At 40.6% G+C, this 12,515-nt stretch overlaps 4 protein-coding genes across 4 annotated transcripts; 1 reads left to right on the top strand and 3 right to left on the bottom strand.

Annotated features, from left to right (window-relative positions):
* Positions 1–2,379: 2,379 nt before the first annotated feature.
* Positions 2,380–4,340, top strand: LOC133712618 (high mobility group B protein 7-like). The gene is made up of 8 exons (XM_062138730.1): positions 2,380–2,727; positions 2,948–3,030; positions 3,142–3,196; positions 3,268–3,384; positions 3,492–3,549; positions 3,643–3,687; positions 3,801–3,884; positions 3,992–4,340. Exons 1-8 carry the CDS (start codon positions 2,606–2,608, stop codon positions 4,100–4,102), a joined length of 675 nt encoding a protein of 224 aa, XP_061994714.1. The 5' UTR covers positions 2,380–2,605; the 3' UTR covers positions 4,103–4,340.
* Positions 4,341–4,598: 258 nt separating this feature from the next.
* On the bottom strand, positions 4,599–7,220 carry LOC133712617 (MDIS1-interacting receptor like kinase 2-like). The gene has a single exon (XM_062138729.1). The coding sequence runs from the start codon at positions 6,615–6,617 to the stop codon at positions 4,755–4,757; it is 1,863 nt and encodes a 620-aa protein (XP_061994713.1). The 5' UTR covers positions 6,618–7,220; the 3' UTR covers positions 4,599–4,754.
* Positions 7,221–7,583: 363 nt separating this feature from the next.
* On the bottom strand, positions 7,584–9,233 carry LOC133710287 (uncharacterized). Its single transcript, XM_062136323.1, has one exon. It carries the CDS (start codon positions 9,038–9,040, stop codon positions 7,844–7,846), a length of 1,197 nt encoding a protein of 398 aa, XP_061992307.1. The 5' UTR covers positions 9,041–9,233; the 3' UTR covers positions 7,584–7,843.
* Positions 9,234–9,822: 589 nt separating this feature from the next.
* LOC133710288 (uncharacterized) lies at positions 9,823–12,147 on the bottom strand. The gene is made up of 4 exons (XM_062136324.1): positions 11,648–12,147; positions 11,388–11,436; positions 10,645–10,768; positions 9,823–10,083 (listed from the first exon to the last, which is right to left on the bottom strand). Exons 1-4 carry the CDS (start codon positions 11,672–11,674, stop codon positions 9,993–9,995), a joined length of 291 nt encoding a protein of 96 aa, XP_061992308.1. The 5' UTR covers positions 11,675–12,147; the 3' UTR covers positions 9,823–9,992.
* Positions 12,148–12,515: the final 368 nt, after the last annotated feature.

Here is a 12,515-nt window from a genome sequence, read left to right as displayed (position 1 = left end):
AGCCTCTCATCTCTCTCGACAACCACTCTCACACAACCGCCGACCAACGCTGCCTACCAACACCTTCGATATGCACAAAGCCGAGCCCGACTTTCAGCCTACCAACGCCGCCTACCAACGCCTTCGATCCGCAGTTCCGCACAATGCCGAGCCCGACCTTCAACCTTCGATTTGCAATTCTACACAACGCCGCCTACCAAGTACGACGACCAACGACGATGAGCGACGACGCCGACTTGAACCGAAACCGAACCGGGCTGACTTGAAATTCGGGTCACCCGAATTTTTCGGGGCAGCCCATTAACAATCAGTTTTCGGTCCTAAAAGTCTGCCCACCGAAGAATACGGGTCGGATGCGGTTTTGACCCAAAACCGATCCGACTCGACCAGCGCCCACCCCTAGTTAGGACAACCTCTTGAGTAATAAGTCTTCACTCTTACTCTATTCAACAACAAAGCAGGTGAGAAGATCTTTTATCGAATTTTTCCGCACCAATATAACTACTTCTTGGAGTTTTTATTTTATTATTATTATTATTTTTATAACCGATCACATTGGACATTTATAGTAAACTAACTATTTCAACAAAAAGTTAAAAATTTGACTAATTACCATTCCAACAAAACACCTCCATGAACGTCAAATTTAACTTTTGTTAAAATCTCTACCTAAATTTAGTTAGAGATGAGAGATAAAATAATAAAAAAGTTAAACAGTCGCAATGTCGCATGTACCATTCTTTTTCGCTTATCTTAGAAATAGCTAACATTATTAGTTTTCTGAATTGTTTAAGAAGTTTCATGTTAAGTTAGACTAAAAAATGTAATAATTCTTTCTTCCCATTTAGTCATCCAATTGTGAGAGCCATTATCTGCAGTGGACGCAACTCCTATACCTCGTCCATAACCATAGATGAATCTACAGGTCTTGGCCTGCCATTTTTTTGTTTGTTTTCTTTCGCTGGGGCTGATGATTTGTGGTGTCAGTTGTTGGTGCATGTGGATGAGTTTCGATGGAGGTTCTGCTATGGTGGATGAACTGGCGTCGATCGTCTTCTGGTGTTGGCATGAGGCTAACTGTCGTGGTGGTGCGGGTTACGGTGGAAGCGACCTCAGGGGATGCAGTATCTGAGATTTTAGAAGGCTGGAAACGAGGTCCTTCGATTAGATGTTGATTGCTTGGTTGTATTTTGGTTACGACTTAATGGTGGTGATGGAGATGCAGTTGAGGTAGAGGTAGTGCCGGACTTGTCTTGCATGCGGTGGAATTGGGTGGTAAGCCACATGTATCGGGTTTGGAACCAGAGCTAGAGGATCTATATTTAGGATCCGAGCAGGTTGTGGGCTTAGAGTCCGACCCACTCTCAATGTTAGGCTTGGACTCTGGCCCACTCTTTTTGTTGGGTTGTTTTTCAATTTTTGGAATGGCTTGGGGCCCTTACTTGTTATTGGTATTGGATTTGGGACCTAGATTTATGGTATTTGTTCGTGAAAGATCATCTGTCAACATGGCCATGTTCTGACACCCTTAGTCGATTTTGATATTTGGGTGGAAGATTGCCTCTATTATGTGTTGAATTGACTTTTGTCATTTTATGCGTTGGATTTGCATGGATAGTCAAACCACTGACTACCCAGTTCACTACACGGTTGCAATATGTAGTGTAAAATCAGATATGCGTTTAGACGTTATTGCTCTTACTATATTAATATTTCCTTGTATCTTTTTTTTTTGCATCTTTTTCTTTCGTACTGTTTATTTCTTCCTTGATGTATTTTTTCATCGTATCGTTGTATTTTTCAATTTTAATAGCAGAATGACCTCATCTCTACTACTATAAATGGAGGCCCTCTTTTGGTGTCAAAGAGCTTCACCAAATTTTGAAGTGTCTATAATACCCTTTCATAACATAATTATTAAATTAGGTCAATAAAATATAAATAGATAAAAGTGTAAATTGAAATTAAAAATAGCCAAATCACTACTATTCTATGTTCAAAAATTCCTTTTAGTTGACCATTTTCCTTTAACACAGTGTCACCCGCGAGAAACGCGGGCATGTTGCTAGTTTTACTTAAAAAAAAATGCTAGCACTATTAGAAGAAAAGTTAAAATTTGTTAACTTTTAGACAATTTGACTCAGAAAATAACTTTTCACTCAAAACTTTACCACGTACATTGAAGGTGAGTTTCTGATGTCTTATGAGTTCATAAACTTGGATTAAAGGAAAAAAAAAAAAAAAAAACAAAATGGGCCGCAGAATAAAACCGAAAATGTGGAGAAGCCCGCTGTAGATGCATGAAAGAAAGAACTTGATGGCATTCTGAGTCCAAAAGGCGAAGCCAGACCTTGTTGGGTACGAAATCTAGACACAAAGTGGGGAAAGCGCGATAAAGACGAGTCTATGGATCCGCGGGAAACGAAATAAAAGGCGGGGTCCTCAAAGTCGAAAGAAATCGCGGGATTCCAAATCCCAAAATTTCCCTCTCTTGGGTTTTCTTCCAAATTCAAACCCGAATATGTAATGCATATAAGCTAATACCGGTGGCTTTCACTAAGCATATATCCATATTGATTGATAGAAGAAAAGGAAGAGTGAAGAAATGGGAAGCGGGTCAATCAAATCGAACCCAACAAGGTCGAGGAAGAGGGTGGAGGCCACGGCGGAGGACTCGGCTGGGCCTTGTCTCCTTCGCGGCAAAGATGGCAGTGCTTTTGCCAGATGGTATTAGTCAGCTCTCTCTCATTCACTCTCTTTGTAATTTTCATTTCCCCAAGGAAGAGGAACGAAACCCTTACAATTAATTATTGATTTAGCAGATCAGCTTATGTTTGCTTATATAAGAAAGTAATTGATCAATTTAATGGACCTATATGATATAGATCTGGCTCTTACTATATATCCAGATGTGTAGGTAGTTAGATTAATCAAAATTCATTTGCAGCGATGGATGCCAAAAGAATGTCCCAGTGGCGCTCATAAGCTTTCACAATTGTAGCCTCGATGCCAAAATCAAGACCAACCTGGGTGAGTTTGGATTCCTTGTATGTATGTATGTATGTATGTATGTTTCTCAATTCAATTTTCCTGTGAGTGTTGTGCTGCTCTAAGTTCGCTTATTATTATATCCATGTTCAGAGGCTCAAGTCGTGGAAAAGCCCAGTGAAGTGACTAAGAAGCCTTCCACAGAGAGGTATTCCTCATTTTCCACTTGCTTTTCGGTGGATGTATGTATCTTCTGATTTTGATTCCTTTTCTGTGCAGGAAGAAATCCAGTACATCATCACAACCAAATGCCAAGAGAGCCAAGACTGACAAAGCGAACAAGAGCAAGGATCCAAATGCACCCAAGCGCCCTCTCACTGCCTTCTTCCTATTCATGTAAATCTCACTAAACCTTGTCTCCTCTCTGCGTGCCTATGTGTATGTGGTTGTCAATTTTTATAGAGCCACCACTAGTACGTGATGGGACCTTGCATATTTTTCAGGAATGATTTTAGGAAAGCCTACAAGGAAGCTAATCCTGATTCCAAGGGTGTTAAGATGGTAAACTCTCCTGGAATTTAGCACTTCATTATTGTATGTCATTGTTGGAGTATTTGGGAACTAATTAATTTTGATCCTCCTAATTGAGTTTAGGTTGCAAAGGAGGGTGGTGAAAAGTGGAAACTTATGACTGATGAGGTTAGTGTCTAGTTATTGCTTCTGGTTTCCTTGGCCTCAAAACGTACTGTTGGGGTATCAGACTGGAAATCGTCAATCTTGTAAATTCTCAATCTTTCATATCATGTGTGTAGGAGAAGAAGCCGTATATGGACAAAGCTGCTGAGCTTAAAGATGAGTACAAAAAGACCTTAGAGACTGAAGCTGATGATGCTGAAGTAAGTCTCACTATTGTTCATTCTCAAACCAGTCTGCCATTCTTTGATGTATTATTCTGGTTGCTATTTTCTTATTTTTGTTTTGAATTTCTTTTGTGGTTATTCAGGGTGAAGCTGAAGATGTTTCAGAAAAGGAAGTGCCAGAGAAGGAAGTAGAGGAAGCTTCAGAAAAGGAAGCACCAGAGAAGGAAGTGGAGGAAGCATCAGATGGGGAGTAGTATATTTTGTCTTCTTAAGTTTAATGTCTTCTGTATTTGAAAACGAGTAAAATGCATATTTGGGTGCTCGTAAATTCTTAAGCTAGTATTGGTCTCCTACTTGAGGGTTATATCATCTAGTCTAGATAGTTACTTGGGCTGCTCCCTGAACCATTTCTGTAGTCACTTGATTCCTGAATATTGCTCATCTTTTCCATTGTTTCTTGGCTGCTAATTTACTAGTTGGCATTCCATCCAATCTCTCTTTGTATGTAATGACAGTTTTGTTAGTCCTATGCTTTATAATGGAATGTTTGGGAGCTTAACTTGCATCAACACATGGGTTGGAATCATTATGAAAAATGTCTGTTGCCATGACTCGATCATATATTTTGATGCAACCTGAGTGTGATTATTTTAGGTCATGGTCACTCTGCTGGCCCCTTATGGGGCATTTCTTGAATCAAATTATTTCTATATTTTTTGGGAGGTATTCTCCTCTAATGTTTGGAAACAATTTGTCTTAGATTTTCCTTAAATTAAATGAAGAGATGAAGGCAATGAATAAGATAGCTATAAATATGGATAACAGTTGACTAGCTCTTGCTTATATCTCATCAACAAGATGCTCCAATAGTACTGTGCGCAAATCTTGGGCAAGTGAGTCAGCATTTTACTGGCTCATTTCTATTTCTGGAGTCATTCTTCTCTGCTTGTTATTTTGATTCTTTCCTCTGCAAGGTGGTAGAGGCTTGCCACATAAGCACAAATTGTGGAGATAAGCAGCTGCAGGAAAAATGTTGAATGGTCTCCCTTCTGGGATCTCTCCACATAACTTATTTGCCCTGAAGCTTGCATGTCTCAGACCTTGAATACCCAATAAGCTTGTTGGGATTTTTCCGGTGAGTCCATTGATGGAGAGGTCAAGCCATTGAAGTTTCCCCAACAAACCCAAACTTGTGGGAATAGTGCCTGTTATCTGGTTTCTTGAGATATCAAACCTTTCGAGTTGAATCAGGTTTGAAACTGAAATGGGGATGTGACTAGCAATCTTATTGCTTCCTATGTTGACTACTTTAAGCCTCAAGCCTTGTCTAAACTCTGGAATGCCACCTGAAATTTGATTGTTTGATACATCTAAAACCTCCAAAAAGCTAAAGCTGCTTCCCCTGTTACTTAAGATCCTCGAGAGAGATCCAAGGAGCTGATTTGAGTGTAAATCAACTAGAGAAATGGTGTCTGGCAATTTAATTTCTGAAAGGTCAAACTTGAGTTGATTGTTTGAGAGCTTGAGGCTCTGCAAGCTTGACATGCTAGTGAGGTTGAGCTTTGAAATTCCATCAGTAAATTGGTTATGCGACAAGTCTATGGAGTTCAAAGACTCGGGCTTTGTGAAGCTTGGGAGGGTTCCTCTCAGTTGACAACCGGCAAGATGAACATCTCTAAGTTGCCGGCTTCTGATCCAATCTGGAACAGTCCCTAGACTGAGATTGTTGTAAGAAAGGTCTATTGACAACAGAGAAGGGATGCCCCTAGCAAAAGTCTCTGGTAAAGGACTTGAAAACCCATTTCTGGACAAGTTGAGGTGCCAAAGGTTCTGCAAACTTGAAATGGATGCTGGAATATGACCGTTAAGGTGATTATTGCTCAAGGAAAGACTCGTAAGGGATTTGAGGCCTCCAACTTGGACCGGAATGATCCCTGTCAGTTGGTTATGGTCCAAGGACAAGTCCAAAAGGTTGGGCAAACTGAAGAGGGAAATAGGCATTTGACCAGAAAATTGGTTATTGGAGAGGTCAATGAAAGTAAGGTTGTGAAGATGCTGCCCTACAAAACTTGGAATGAGCCCAGATAACATATTGAAGCTGAGATCAAGATACTGCAGAGCATGAAAGTTTTGAAAAGTGGTTGGAATTGGACCTGTGAGGAAATTTCTTGCTAAGTTGAGTTGGACAAGATTGGTAAGACGCCCCAGGCTTGGCGGAATCTGACCCCTGAAACGGTTGCCAGCGACTGTGAGGCTCTGGAGGGAGGACAAACGGCCTAAACCCGAAGGAATGATCCCTTGGAGGGAATTGTCCTCGAGGGCCAATTGGGTGAGGTGAGCAAGATTGGAGAAGGTGTCGGGAATTGGACCTGTGATTTGTTTCAAGCCACTGATTACCATTACCTCCAAGAAATTCAAGTTGCCGAGAGAAGGGGAGAGAGTGCCCTTCATGTACCCCCTATTCGCAGGGCTCTGCAACTGCAAGACAGTAACCCTTCCAGCTGGGTTACACTCGACACCTTCCCATCCTCCTGCGCAGCAGTCTGTGCCTGTCCATGAAGATAGAATGTCGGTTGTGTCCTTGACGATTCTGACCCTGAAGCTCAGAAGGGCGGCTCTATCTGCTTGTGAGCACACACCTGCTGCTGCTTCTTCTTCTCTCCGCCGCGGCAACGATGAGGAAGAGGAGGAGGAGGAGGAGGACACTGACAATATCAGCAGAAGCATTATTACCCATCTCAGGGAAGTCAGGCCCAGAACAAGTAACATTTTGGAGTGTAGAATATCGATCGAGATCAGGATTCAGGAGAGAAGAATTTGCAGACAAAATGTCATGCAATAGAACGGAAGGGAAGGAGAGGAGTTAAGTTGGGATCTGAGCTGACAGAGCTAGCTAGATGGAAAAACTAAAGTTGCTGATGGAAAAAAGCAGCGACAGAGAAAAGTAGCAAAGTGAACAAGAAAGAAACATGGCAGTGTGGGTTTGATTTGTTATATTCCTTGTGGGTACTTCACTTCACTTCACTTCACGTAGGGAGCAAGGGTTAATGATGAAGAATACATATGGGAAGGAAGTGTGTCTGAGGCTAATTATAATGTGGTTGTAAGACCCTCAACACTTTTGTCTCATATTTATAGTAACAATATGTGATGATTGATAGAGTAGAGTAGAGTAGAGAAGAGTGGAGAGCAGAGCCGGAGCTCAACCGATTTAAAGAGATTCACATGCAAAATCGAATTGTGACCGTTTGATGATCACGAGGATCCTAGTCCCAGTTTGAACGTTGGAGCGCACTATATTCAAAATCTATCTGCTACCTTGCTTTACTTTGTTAGTTTAGCTCTGCAAACCTTTTCAAACACAAAGTGAGAAACTGAGAATTGCTACCCTTTCGTCCACAAGTTTCACGCCGCCGATTGATCCTGGGCCTGGGCCTGCTCTTGGGCCAATGAAAGTCCGTAACGGTGTCGTAAATAAATTTGTCACTTAATAGTATGAAAAGATTGACTGCGGAATGCTCATCACGAATGGTGGGGATGAAGATGAACCTTTTGGGAGAAGTTTGTCAAATTTTATGTCTGCAATTTTCTTTTATTTGACTTACTTGGCTCCTTTGTTTTGTGGCTGATGACTTATTACCATATGCAAGACTTTGTTTACCCAATTTCATGTCTTCTTTCAAAGTCTTTAATTTAAATCACTGTTGCTTCTCGATCACTTCCCAACTCGATAAATGTTTGAAAAGTGGTTGCAATCTTGTCAACACATCACTCACTACTCACTAGCAATGAGGCTAAAATGACAACTTAAATGACAACTTAAGGCACACTGGGTGTGGACCAACACAGCAAAATGCAAATGGGACCCGGCCTGATGCATCATCATATAACTACGCAATTATTTCTTACTAACAGACCAAAAAAAAACACCAATATTTATGGATTGATGTTGACTTATTCATTGCCAGCCAAGCCAGGTAAAGGGGTGCTCTGCTCTACTCGACGAGGCCCAAGTTGAGAATGCCCCAGGAAGTTTGAGGCCATGATCTTTCTTGGGCCTTCAAGAGCAGAACCCTGGCCCAAGCAATCCATCCTTGCCAAGACATCCTCTTGTCCCAACAACTTGCCCATTCCAGCAGAAGCCTCAGCCCTGTCTCAGCTTCTCTCTCAGCCTCCTCGTACTTTCCCTGCGTCAGATAAACCTGACCCAACACCACATGCGGCTCTCCGATGAAAGGGTTTTTCTCAATGCAACTCTTGAGCAGTGAAGCAGAATCGGAATCAGAATCACAAACAGCTTCCCAATAGAGGTCCCTGGCAGCTAATTGCTCCCCAGCATCCAAAACCCTGGTGCAGTTGTCAAACACTGGCGGCACCACGAGTTGGATATTTTCATCTCGAGAAATGTCAGGGTTGGCGTCACCTCTCTCTCGAATAAACACTTGTTCCTCCCTGACGAGGAGCGTGTAGAGTGCAGCCATCCTTGAAATGGAGTTCATCCAGAGCCCCGGCTTGCCATCGCCAGGCCACAGAGCTCCATACTTGTTCCCAGTGAACTCGAGCCGCCCGTTTCCGTTGTCAAACAGCGCGTCCTGGAAACCAAACAGTTGGTCGCTGAAATCTGCCATGGTCATCATCACAAACGTCGCGACGATCCTCCTCGAAACCAACACATCTTGGCCCGTCTTTATGTGCTTCACTCTGATCCCACCAGCAGGAACCAGACTCTGCACTTTCTTCCTCCAGTTGCAATTCATATCAGAAACAGCCGCCGCTTCGGATTGCTTGAGGTGGTCGCGGAGCTCGTCGTCGGTGTAGTGGAAGAGAAGGTCATCGTGGATGAGTGGCTGCCTTGGGACGATGCAGAACAAGTGGATCAAGCGCTCGGCAGCCTCCCCGACATGGCGGCGAACGACGTCGCGGCCGGTGGAAGGGTCGAATATGGCGAGGTTGACATAGGAATTGGAGTAAGCGGAGTGGAAGAGGCCGCAGAGGCAGACGGAATCAGGGGCCTTCCATATTTTGAGAATGCGGTAGATGTCTACCAGGTGCTCCAGAAAAGTGCCGTGCTTATGCCAGCACTCACCGGCTCCAACAGACTGCAACACTTTGACAAGTGAAGGCAGATTCTTGTCGATCGACTCCAGCTCACCGCGCAAGAATGGACGGGCAGACTCTAACAGCTTTCCCATGTTGCTGCTGCTGCTGCTACTCAGATAGCTAGAGACTAATTCCGAGGAGGCCGTGGTTTGGACTAGTCTTTGAAGAAAGGAGGAGTCTTTCTTTTTGGTTTCAAGAGACGTCCCAAACTTGTAGTGCTTGCTTGCTTATAATCACCTCGTGACCAAGTTTGATTTTGAATGAAAAACCCACTCTCCTGTTTGGAGTGGAGTTCCTGCGGTTGTTCTTTTGCTAAAAGATAAGATGTTATCCTCAACAAGAATGAATGGACAGTCTTTTCACGTACATACGTATTCGTTCTTGTTTGTTGCATTACTGCCAAATTATCGACAACCATTTGTGCATCACGGAATTTCAACCGTGTGGGAAATTTCCTACCTTGGATAAGATTTACATTTTCATTCGTTTACATGTATTGATTTGCTAATTAGTTGGTAAATACGACCAAGCTGAGCACGATGAACTCCGGCCTGATTCGGCAAACGAATCATTACACGCCAGTAATTTGACAAGAACAAGAAGGCTTAGGAGGTTAGAGCCCAATAGAAGCAACAAGAACACCAATGAGGTATGATTAGAAGAAAGCCCCATGGGGGCTGGGCCGCTGGGCACAGTTTGAGGGTCAGACGGCCAGTGGAAAAGGGACTTCCCAATCCGAGCAGGAGCCATATGACAGCAAGAGTGTACTTGGAGTTGGAGTAATAGCCTAAAAAACAGTAAGAAGCAATTTTCCAAAACTTACAATCTTTGATTCGGATCCCAGATTTCAATTCTTGAGAATTTAAATCTTCACTTTTCCAATCCTAAATAATATTGTCTTAGTAAAGTTAGGCGACAGAAAATGTCGCCAACAAGATAAATGCCAATTCAAACTTTCAAACACAATAATGTTACATTCAACAGAACTACAAAGTAATTGCCAACAAAAACGTATTGCTGAGAATGTTACATAATTTGTAAGAATTATTTCTTTGCAGACCCTAGGTCAGGAATCAAATCTAGAGCCTTCATAATGAAGGAATAAATGAAGGCATCTTCTTGAAGCTTCTCAAATCTGTACCAAACAATAATAGTTGAAGAAACCAGCGTTAGTTCAGAACAAAGAGCATACTGAAGTACTTCAGTTCCAATTTTTTGTGATGACAAATAAAGTGAACATGCAGAAGTAGGCTACCAGCAGCATACACAAATCTAGCCTTTCATATTGGGTCTCATAATAAGTTGAGATTTACATAGTAATTTGGATACTAGAAGTAGAAATTCAGTCTTATAATAGGTATTCGGAATTGCCATGACAATTATGTTAGAAAACCTTGATCCATATGATAAACTTTAACACATACAAAATTCTAGAACTTTGCACACAAACTGTCTTCAAATATTTAACAACCGAAAGCTACCTATAAGGAGGTCATTATTGTTATTATCAGAAAAGAAAGAAGTTCATCTTGACAATGAAAGGTAGATATTAGTCACCTAACATGTTGCGGTTTCGTTATAGTCATACATGTGCCTACTAAGATATTGTTATATCCAAAAACCAAATAATAAAACAAATCAAAAAGAGAAGACTACCGGTGAATAGCTTCAAGTATGATAACCAAAAGAATATTACCTCCCTGACTTTGAAAAATGCCCAGCACCCAGTTCACATTTAAACAAAAGGATGTTCTTATCAGTCTTCATATCTCTTAATTTTGCCACAAATTTAGCAGGTTCCGAGTACATAACACGAGGATCTGTTTCAATAAAATCCAGCATTTCAGATGGATTGATATCAGATATGAAATAGGAGAAGAATACATCAGTTAGATGTGATATAATAATTTGTAATCTTCTTGTCCACTATAAAGGGAAGCCTCATCCATGGGATCAGACCATCCAAGAAGCCCCATTCTCAGATATCTAAACATTATTGTGCTGAGTTGCTGAGGAAGAGTACTATTATGTTGCAGTTGCAAACAAAACCTTATTTTTCAGTTTTTTCTGTTCCTTTTTTTAGAATTTTCTAATCCATGTAGTTTCCTTCTGTTTAGCTTGTAAGGTATTTATACTCTATATAAACCGTCCTAAGGTTTGATTAATGCATCACATTATCTCCCCTAATCATCATGAGACCTAGTTTTCTTAAATAAAAAAGAGTTCCTTTTACCATACAGCAAGTATTATGTCTCAAGTGTAAAGGAATTGTCTAAGGAGGATGTCCTCTTTCAAAAAATAAAATAAATAAATAAATAAATAAAACTAGATTATGGGATATCTCCAAAATGTATAATGTGAAAGCGAATCATGCCTTGCATTCTCATAATGAAGAAACTAAAGTTCACATAGGCAAAAGTGTTAGGATCTTGTGCCTACCATTTAGACCAGCAGTAACAAGAATGTTTGGATAATTTTGAGCCTTAACCTGCATGAAACAACGCCAATAGATCACTATGGTAACAAAAATAATTGAAGCTTACAATTCATGACATAGAAGTTTGAGGTGATTTTAGCTAGTAGAGGAGAAAATAAAATATCACTATTCTTCTTTTTTAAATATAAAAGAAATGGGAAACATACTTCAAATGATCATACTATGATGCCAAATGAAAGTGAAAAAATTATATTGTCCTCACATTATCAACAGGAGAATATGACTTCATGTAATAGTAGAATTCTTCTCTACGCGGATCACCCCATTCCTGCAGAAACAGAATTTATCAGTGGATAGGTGAATATAAAAGCCTGCAACTCATAAAGACACTAGCAGCAAGCCCAGAGACTGCAGCTGATGAGAGCTGATTGAAAATGGGGGATATAATTAGGGAGTAGGGACAATGCTCGTCACTCGTCCAAATCAATTGGCCGCACCCATCCAAACTATCTTTTATTTGCATATATCATGCGAGGATTTCTATTAGGACTTCCAAATTTGCTCATTTGACCTCTATATCTTTAAAATTATTGAATTACATATATATCCTCTTATAAAATGACAATTATAGACAATGAATTATAATCAACTAGTATTTTCTTTACAACCTTTCCGCCTAGTTTTAACACAAATTAAAGACTAAGAAATTGTTCCAAAACTTTTATTGAGTTCCTAGTCTAGACTTCGTTCAAGGTTTGGTTGGAGGATGAGAGTTTTGGGTGGGAGACGGTGGTTTTTTTTTTTTTTTTTTCTGCATTCATGAGCTGCGTGTTTCTTTCTTTGCTTTTTTTCTTTTGTGTTCCGGGGTTTTTTTATTTATATCAATTTCTGTAACGTTTCATTTTTTAGAAGGGTTAGAAACATAGGAATCATTGTCTAATCATTTGATTTATGACCTTTTGATCAATTTCTGTGTTATGACCGTTTGATTCATGATTTAAAGTTCTAGAAATCTATTTTGGGCATTTTTTAGGGTTGCATGCAAAAAAAAAAAAGGAATGGAGGTGTAGTGAGTGAATTAGAGGTATAATGAGTATTTTATTGTCTTGTATGTGAATAGTATAATTAAG

This window comes from Rosa rugosa, chromosome 5 (genome assembly GCF_958449725.1).
Source record: "Rosa rugosa chromosome 5, drRosRugo1.1, whole genome shotgun sequence".
In the NCBI taxonomy this organism is placed as follows: Eukaryota; Viridiplantae; Streptophyta; class Magnoliopsida; order Rosales; family Rosaceae; genus Rosa; species Rosa rugosa.
The sequence above is the reverse complement of the archived record's forward strand: the minus strand, read 5'-3'. Positions and strand labels throughout refer to the sequence as shown.

What these genes read in the sequence shown, in the direction of transcription:
- LOC133712618 (XM_062138730.1), top strand. Translation starts at nt 2,606, where the DNA reads ATGGGAAGCGGGTCAATCAAATCGAACCCAACAAGGTCGAGGAAGAGG. An exon ending in AAGAAGCCTTCCACAGAGAG is followed by an intron (nt 3,197 to 3,267) that starts GTATTCCTCATT and finishes TTTTCTGTGCAG; the next exon opens with GAAGAAATCCAGTACATCAT. An exon ending in CTGAAGCTGATGATGCTGAA is followed by an intron (nt 3,885 to 3,991) that starts GTAAGTCTCACT and finishes GTGGTTATTCAG; the next exon opens with GGTGAAGCTGAAGATGTTTC.
- LOC133712617 (XM_062138729.1), bottom strand. Translation starts at nt 6,617, where the DNA reads ATGTTACTTGTTCTGGGCCTGACTTCCCTGAGATGGGTAATAATGCTT.
- LOC133710287 (XM_062136323.1), bottom strand. Translation starts at nt 9,040, where the DNA reads ATGGGAAAGCTGTTAGAGTCTGCCCGTCCATTCTTGCGCGGTGAGCTG.
- LOC133710288 (XM_062136324.1), bottom strand. Translation starts at nt 11,674, where the DNA reads ATGAAGTCATATTCTCCTGTTGATAAT. An exon ending in CATATTCTCCTGTTGATAAT is followed by an intron (nt 11,437 to 11,647) that starts GTGAGGACAATA and finishes TGTTTCATGCAG; the next exon opens with GTTAAGGCTCAAAATTATCC. An exon ending in CATTTTTCAAAGTCAGGGAG is followed by an intron (nt 10,084 to 10,644) that starts GTAATATTCTTT and finishes TGTTTGGTACAG; the next exon opens with ATTTGAGAAGCTTCAAGAAG.